This window comes from Dysidea avara, chromosome 4 (assembly GCF_963678975.1).
Source record: "Dysidea avara chromosome 4, odDysAvar1.4, whole genome shotgun sequence".
NCBI classification, from domain to species: Eukaryota; Metazoa; Porifera; class Demospongiae; order Dictyoceratida; family Dysideidae; genus Dysidea; species Dysidea avara.
Window position 1 is genome coordinate 38,809,584 of NC_089275.1, and position 8,175 is coordinate 38,817,758.

The 8,175-nt window shown below is 38.8% G+C and overlaps 1 protein-coding gene across 3 annotated transcripts; it reads right to left on the minus strand.

Annotated features, from left to right (window-relative positions):
- Window positions 1–250: 250 nt before the first annotated feature.
- Window positions 251–8,172, minus strand: LOC136252061 (uncharacterized). 3 transcript variants are annotated; one of them, XM_066044417.1, is made up of 5 exons: window positions 7,512–8,172; window positions 1,616–1,701; window positions 1,416–1,447; window positions 1,268–1,348; window positions 598–738 (listed from the first exon to the last, which is right to left on the minus strand). In XM_066044417.1, exons 1-5 carry the CDS (start codon window positions 7,963–7,965, stop codon window positions 732–734), a joined length of 660 nt encoding a protein of 219 aa, XP_065900489.1. In that variant the 5' UTR covers window positions 7,966–8,172; the 3' UTR covers window positions 598–731. The 3 variants fall into 3 exon arrangements, with proteins under 3 accessions (XP_065900488.1, XP_065900487.1, XP_065900489.1); XM_066044416.1 differs by lacking the exon at window positions 1,416–1,447 and having other exon boundaries at window positions 251–738; XM_066044415.1 differs by having other exon boundaries at window positions 251–738; window positions 1,268–1,447.
- Window positions 8,173–8,175: the final 3 nt, after the last annotated feature.

The window sequence follows — 8,175 nt, forward strand, 5'->3', positions numbered from 1 at the left end:
CTATATAGTCTAATACATTTCAGGTATGTTTGCAAATCCACAAAAATATATATTTTTAGCAGCACTGCTCATTCTCAAAAAATTGCCCCTTGAAACATTTAGGCTATACTTCTTCAGAGTTGTTTGTGCTAGGCACACATCAAGAACAAGATCCAATGGTTGAAACATTGTTTCATATAGTAGAAGGTCCACGGGTTTGTAACTCAGATACATATTCCTCTTATTAAAACCAAGTGAAACAAAATGTTCATATTTTTTAATACTTTTAGTATATAGAATACATGCATAGTTGTTGTGCCATAGTATCGCAATACAAAACTCACCATGGTATAAATTATTTCAGTTTGTACTATATGTATGATGTCGCTAACACATATCAAGACTTAAAAAAAGTTACGCGTTATGAACTATTCATAAAAACTATGAGAGTCACATTCACTAAAGCACTGTACCCCATGTCTGTTATAGACAAGATCAACTTTATAGTCACTCTTCACAACTGTTCCTCTATCACCAAGCCAAGCAATTTCATCAGGCCAAGTGCCAGTTGCAATATTGACTAACTCGTTCAGTCAGTTCATGATGAAAGTTATTTTGGTATACACTAGTACTGGGACTATCAAAATGTAATGACAGACTGACAGATGGGCCTTCTGTGATGTGGGTTTCGTGTTCCCAGCCTGGAAACCACACAAGTCCATCACCATTCCAAAGAGTGACTTCAGCTGGCTTCAAAACCTACGTAAGAAATTGGATGGAAACAAGGATGACCTGACTGCATATATACAGGAGACATGTATAGTTAGACACACAGTTTAACATGAACAACTAGAATACCACAAGGGCATCACATATTAATGGATAGACAGTTCATAGGCATCCACATTGATACATACCGTAAATGCAACATGCATGCAGACACAGAACATCAACTGTGTACACTCAAAAACACACACACACAAACATACAATAGTGCATGCTGCAAAAGAATATGTTTCGAAGTGTGTGAGAGCTTGTATGCATGTAAATCTATGCACCAATTAAAGCATGCACATACACACATATATGCAAACATATGTACACACAGCAACAGCATGACCACACAGACACATGCATGCATGTGCGCACACACACACACACACACGCACGCACACAAACATGTGTGCACGCACACACGCACGAACACACACCCCTATTACAGCTTACAATGACATGAGCACACACTCATTGCACAGGTTATATACTAATACGTACATTACATACGTACTTCACTCCAGTTTGAAAGATGAAGATCCAAGTCTGTCCCAGCAACAATTGGATACAGTCTCCATTTCTTAGCTCCTTTAACCTGGACAGAATTATGGCAACATATATGACTAAGAACAGAGGAGCTTGTAAATGATATATATACATACCGTAGGTAATTGACCAATTTTACAGTTTTGCCCTATAAGAGAGACTCAATCTACATTTCAGTCCTATCACATTGTACTAATCATAGTGAACATATACAAAGTAAATATCTGTGTTGTTCCAACAGCCCCTTCATACATTTAACCCATGAGGGAAGTGTACTAAGTTTTATGGTAGACATATGTACACATTTAATAGTCACCTGCACTGATATCCGACTGGTACACATGAGGTCCATGTGACGTCGTGCTCCACATGGGGGATACCCCCAGTGTATCCACTCATTACCTGAAACAAATGCATCCGAATAATTTTAATGTGAACAAACCAAGTTGATGTGCTACTTCTAAAAATCAGACACTCAGTTAGATCTTCCTGCTATAAGTATCTAATCAAAAACAGCCAAGCTGTAAAAAAAAAGGTGCGGCCCCCAAAAAGGCCATGGTGAAAAAAGATGTGAAATCCAAGGTGGCGGCCAAGAAATGGCTGTGATGGTAGGTTAATGGTTACATTTTAATAACAACAATTCAGGTGAATTTTGTGCCAAGACCAACCGGCACCAAATTCACCTGAATTGTCGTTATTAAAATGTAACCATTAACCTACCATCACAGCCATTTCTTGGCCGCCACCTTGGATTTCACATCTTTTTTCACCATGGCCTTTTTGGGGGCCGCACCTTTTTTTTACAGCTTGGCTATTTTTGATTAGATATCACTTCTTTTTGTATTTGTATACTGCCTTTGGGGCTTTTTTAACCCATGTGTTTTTTTCTTTAACACAGGAAGAAGAAAAGAACTTAAAGAAGAATTTTAGTACTTCAATTATTTTGATTTTATTAGTAATTATACAAATTATATACATATATTTATTACATGCCCATTATTCCCCACAGGATTTTTTTTGCAGCCGATCTCTCTACTGGGTGACTTGAAATGTAGCTGAACTATATACAGGATGGTTTCTTTGTAGCTGAACTCTCTACAAGGTAACCTCTTCTAGCTGGTCTCTCTACAGGGTATTTTGTTACTAGCTGAACTCTCTACAGGTGATTTGTTTGCAGCTAAACTCTCTACATGGTGGTGTCTTTGTAGCCGAACTCTCTACATGATGGTTTCTTTGTAGCTGAACTCTCTGCAGGGTGATTTGTTGTAGCTGAACTATCTACAAGGTAACTTCTTCTAGCTGATCTCTATACAGGGTGATTTGTTTGTAGTTGAATTCTGTACGGGTGGTTTCTTTGTAGCTGAACTCTGTACATGATGGTTTCTTTGTAGCTAAACTCTTTACAAGGTGACTTCTTCTAGCTGAACTCTCTACGGGGTAATTTCTTTGTAGCTGAACTCTCTATATGATGGTTTCTTTATAACTGAACTCTCTACAAGGTAACTTCTTCTAGCTGATCTTTCTACTGGGTGATTTGTTTGCAGCTGAACTCTCTACATGGTGGTTTCTTTGTTGCTGAACTCTCTACAAGGTGAATTCTTCTACCTGATCTCTCTACAGGGTGATTTGTTTGTAACTGAACTCTGTACAAGTGCGTTTTTGTGGGTGATCTCACTGCAGGTTGATTTGTTTGTAGCTGAACTCACTAGAGGGTGATTTTGCTTGTAGCTGAACTCCTTGCATTGTATCTAGTATCTAGCTGATCTCTCTACAGGGTGATTTGTTTGTAGCTGATCTCTCTACAAGTTGATTTGTGTGTAGCTGATCTCTCTGCAGGTTTATTAATTTGCAGCCGATCTCTCTACAAGGTAATTTGTTTGTAGCTGAACTGTCTATAAAGTGATTTATTTGTAGCTGATCTCTCTGCAGGTTGATTTGTTTTAGCTGAACTCTCTACAGGGTGATATACTTGTAGCTGAACTCCTTACATTGTGTCTAGTTTCTAGCTGATCTCTCTACAGGGTGATTTGTTTGTAGCTGATCTCTCTACAAGTTGATTTGTGTGTAGCTGATCTTTCAACTGGTTGATTTGTTTGTAGCCGATCTCTCTACAGGGTAATTTGTTTGTAGCTGAACTCTGTACAAGGTGCTTTTTTGTAGGTGATCTCACTGCAGGTTGATTTGTTTGTAGCTGAACTTACTAAAGGGTGATTTGCTTGTAGCTGAACTCCTTACATTGTGTCCAGTTTCTAGCTGATCTCTCTACAGAGTGATTTGTTTGTAGCTGAACTCTCTACATGGTGGTTTCTTTGTTGCTGAACTCTCTACAGGGTGTTTTGCTTGTAGCTGAACTCTCTGCAGGGTGATTTGTTTCTAGCTTATCTCTCTACAGGTTGATTTGTGTGTAACTGATCTCTCTACAAGCTGATTTGTTTGTAGCTGAATTCTCTGCAAAGTGTTTTGTTTGTAGCTGACCTCTCTTCAGGGTGATTGTTTATAGTTGATCTCTCTACAGGGTGATTTTTTTGTAGCTGAACTCTCTACAAGTTGATTTGTGTGTAGCTGATCTCTCTGCAGGTTGATTTGTTTGTAGCCGATCTCTCTACAGGGCAATTTGTTTGTAGCTGATCTCTCTACAGGGTGATTTATTTGTAGCTGACCTCTCTTCAGGGTGATTTGTTTCTAGCTGATCTCTCTACAGGGTGATTTTTTGTAGCTGACCTCTCTTCAGGGTGATGTGTTTCTAGCTGATTGCTCTGCAGGTTGATTTGCTTGTATAGATGAACTCTCTACAGGGTAACTTGCTTGTAGCTGAACTCCTTACTTTGTGTCTAGTTTGTAGCTGATCTCTCTACAGGGTGATTTGTTTGTAGCTGAACTCCTTACATTGTGTGTAGTTTCTAGCTGATCTCTCTACAGGGTGATTTGTTTGTAGCCGATCTCTGTACAAGGTAATTTGTTTGTAGCTGAACTATCTATAAGGTGATTTGTATGTAGCTAATCTCTCTGCAGATTGATTTGTTTTAGCTGAACTCTGATTTGTTTTTAGCTTATCTCTGTACATGCAGGTTGATTTGTGTGTAACTGATCTCTCTACAAGCTGATTTGTTTGTAGCTGATCACTCTGCAGGTTGATTTGTTTCTAGATGATCTCTCTGCAGGTTGATTTGTTTGTTGCTGATCGCTCTAAAGGTTGATTTGTTTGTAGCTGAACTCTCTGCAAAATGTTTTGTTTGTAGTTGATCTCTCTACAAGGTGATTTTTTGTAGCTGACCTCTCTTCAGGGTGATTTGTTTCTAGCTGATCGCTCTACAGGTTGGTTTGTTTGTAGCTGAACTCTCTACACGGTGATTTGCTTGTAGCTGAACTCCTTACATTGTGTCTAGTTTCTAGCTGATCTCTCTACAGGGTGATTTGTTTGTAGCTGATCTCTCTACAAGTTGAATTGTGTGTAGCTGATCTCTCTGCAGGTTGATTTGTTTGTAGCCGATCTCTCTACAAGGTAATTTATTTGTAGCTGAACTGTCTAAAAGGTGATTTATTTGTAGCTGATCTCTCTGCAGGTTGATTTGTTTTAGCTGAACTCTCTACAGGGTGATTTATTTGTACTGAACTCCTTACATTGTGTCTAGTTTCTAGCTGATGTCTCTACAGGGTGATTTTTTGTAGCTGAACTCTCTTCAGGGTGATTTGTTTCTAGCTGATCTCTCTACAGGTAGATTTGTGTTGATTTGTTCATTGCTGATCGCTCTAAAGGTTGATTTGTTGCAGTTGAACACTCTGCAAAGTGTTTTGTTTGTAGCTGATCACTCTAAAGGGTAATTTGTTTGTAGCTGAACTCTCTCCACAGTGACTTGTGTGTAGCTGAATTCTGTGTAACTGAATTCTCTAGAGAGTGACTTAATTGTAGCTGAATTCTCTACACAGTGCATGACTTGTTTATAGCTGAACTTTCTTCAGTGTGACTTGTAATGTTCTGAATCTCTATACAGATATATTTGCTTAACTCTCCTCATTGTGACTGTCTTCTTGCTGAACTGTCTATAAGATTAACTGTTTGCAGTTGAACTCCCTACAGAATAACTTGTGATGTAATAAAATTCTATAATGGAGTAAATAAATTAGCCTAATGCTCTATTAGGGTGACTGTTCTATTAGAGTATCTCGATCTCGCATTTGCTACACGGAGTTGGCTTTCGAATCATAACTCAGTGGTTTGTAATCCGATTCTTCTGTACTACTGCAAGGACTTTCTATGAAGATTATTCCAGCTATACACCGATTTTCAGCTCATTGCTCTAAGCGGTTTGCCTAGTAGGCGTGAAAACTAATACTTTTTTATTCATAAAAATCGATCGCGTAATTGTGACACAGGTTGGGTTTTGTGTCATATCTCCGTGGTCTTTATCTCGATTCCTTTCAAACCACCAAAAGGCACTCCTACGATGGTTACTCCATCTACATAGCAATTTTCAACTCATTCCATGAAGCGGTTTACCCTGTAGGCGTGACAACAAATCGATCTTGTTTTACGCGAATAATCGGTCATAACTCCTGAACCATTCATCGGATTTGTACCAAATTTGATGCTAGGATTCGCCTTTGGACTCCCTTTCTGTGTACCAAATTTCAAGGCGATCGGAGTACGCGTTTGCTTGTTATAGCAATTTTTGCAAGTGTGCGAAAAGACGAAGAAGAAAAAAAAAACGAAGAAAAAAAAACGAAACTTTGGCAGCTCGTATCTCGGAAATGGCTGGAGCGATTTCCTTCAAATTTGGAATGTAGACTCCCTTGGCTGGCGGGCAACTGTGTAGCAAATTTGGTTCCAATCAGATAAGTGATCACCGAGATACAAAGGTGTGAAAATGACGTTTTCGTTCTTCCTGTCAATATACTCACGGTGTGGCGCGCCGGCTTTTTGGGCCGCACGACACACTACCGTGTGTCTTGATATATTTATTTTTAAAATTCAATCTGGTTTTGTATTAAATGGTACATACATTTTGCCATAAATCGTAACTCCAGGTATATTTTACTTCATTCTTTGTTTCATAATTCATTATAATATGTTTATTGCTGAAGAGGCACAAAAAGAATTGCCTCCTTAATTGTTATAGTTTGTGTACGATGTTTTATTTCTTGACAAAGTTTTGAGCCTGCCCTGTGTATGTATGAGAGGGACACGCCCTTTTAACTCAAAGAAACATGCCATTTTAGGTAGTCTACAAAGTTCACAAAGCACATTTATCCACAAAGAGGCTCTAAGACTCGTCGTTAACCACACCAGTTAATTAGTTATCACCATGCACACAAGAATTTATTGTTAAGCACTGAAATATAGCCAAGAAGTACCTAGCTCATGCTCTTCACCACCCGGCTAAACCAGTGAGTTAACTGCAGTGCCAAGGCAGGTATCGGTGTCTTATTTCCTAGAAAATGGGCCATTGCCATGATGTGACAAGCAGCATTTTAACATTACTAGCTTGATGACACACACTTTCACTTCTACACGAACACGGTGAAGCGATCCATTAACTGATCGAGTCTCACTTGTAGTAATTGCAAGGATACTTGTCTGGACTTACTTTTGCACAAGTTTCCTTGCTCGAACTGATGCAATACTTGCAGAGAGTATCACCAGTTTACCACAGTAAAACGCCTGGCTCTGTATTCAGAAGGCAGGTACATTTTTGAGCGGAATTTCCTGTACAGCGTTTTGTAAACTCTTCACTAACTTGGCAAAGACGAGCCATTAACTAGTCCCAGGCTGACCATTTTCTAAAACAGTTTAACATCAATACCAGCGACTTAGAGGCAGAAATGTTTCGTAGGAGGTGTTTAGAATGAAGCAATAGAAACCTCAGCTACGTCTTGGAATATATATGTTGTGTCATTCTAACACCTCCTACTTAGCATTTATGCCTCAAAGACGCTGGTATGTGGTATCTAACTATAATTAAGAGACCAAAAACCTCCAAAAAAAGGAACAATGGTTAAACTACAGTATGCACTTATGGTTTGATATACAGTAGCAGAACCTCTTAAACTACTCTTCAAAGTTATTTACTAAGATTTTGGTGCCACCATGCAGATTAAACTCTATATTTTTTCTATGAACAGGAAAACCTTGCAAATATGGACCAAGATTCTGGGTCCCAACATGACCTACATGGAGGAGTTTCACTGCACACCTGTATTCTTCAGTGGCTTACCAATATTTCTCCATTCCTCCGGGATAAAATTAGGATACTGATAATCTGTGCGTAATTTTTCTGATAATTTTTCATCATTCAAAAATACACCAAAGTAAACCTCTTCCATAGTGTGATTTGATGAAAACGTTGGCATATCTAGTGTTGAGAAGGTTGAAGAAAATAGTTCACTATCAGCAAACAATTCCTCAAAATAAGCGTGGGTCCATCTCTCTGTTCTCTTCCAGTCATGTGTTAATTGTGAGACAACAAATGGAGCACCGATGTTCATCCTGTCAACCACAAACTCATGTGTTATGTCAATCAATGGTATCTTCTTGAGTAGTTCAAACTTATCACTTGGTGGGAATTCATTCTTGTAGCAGAAATCAACCATACTACTTGACAGATCATTCAGTACACAAACAACAACCCCTAAAATCAGCTGCAATCTCGGCTGCAATTGATCTACCATTGTACACCATGTACCTATCAAGAAAGGTTCGTCTTCGAGGTTCTTAATGCGGTAGGCGCTCCGGCAATTTTACACTGGTTAAATCACAGAACCAAGGAGGTACTAGCGGTAATAGCGACGCAAACATACATGAAAAAGTACTTATTATCGGCTACATCCACGTTTACAATCGTATGGGAACAACATAAATGTCCGTAAATAACCGAATTA

Coding starts and splice junctions, on each gene's coding strand:
- LOC136252061 (XM_066044415.1), bottom strand. CDS start 7,965: ATGGTAGATCAATTGCAGCCGAGATTGCAGCTGATTTTAGGGGTTGTT. Junction 1,448..1,615: donor CCAGTCGGATATCAGTGCAG/GTGACTATTAAA, acceptor TCTCTCTTATAG/GGCAAAACTGTAAAATTGGT. Junction 739..1,267: donor ATCTTTCAAACTGGAGTGAA/GTACGTATGTAA, acceptor TTTCTTACGTAG/GTTTTGAAGCCAGCTGAAGT.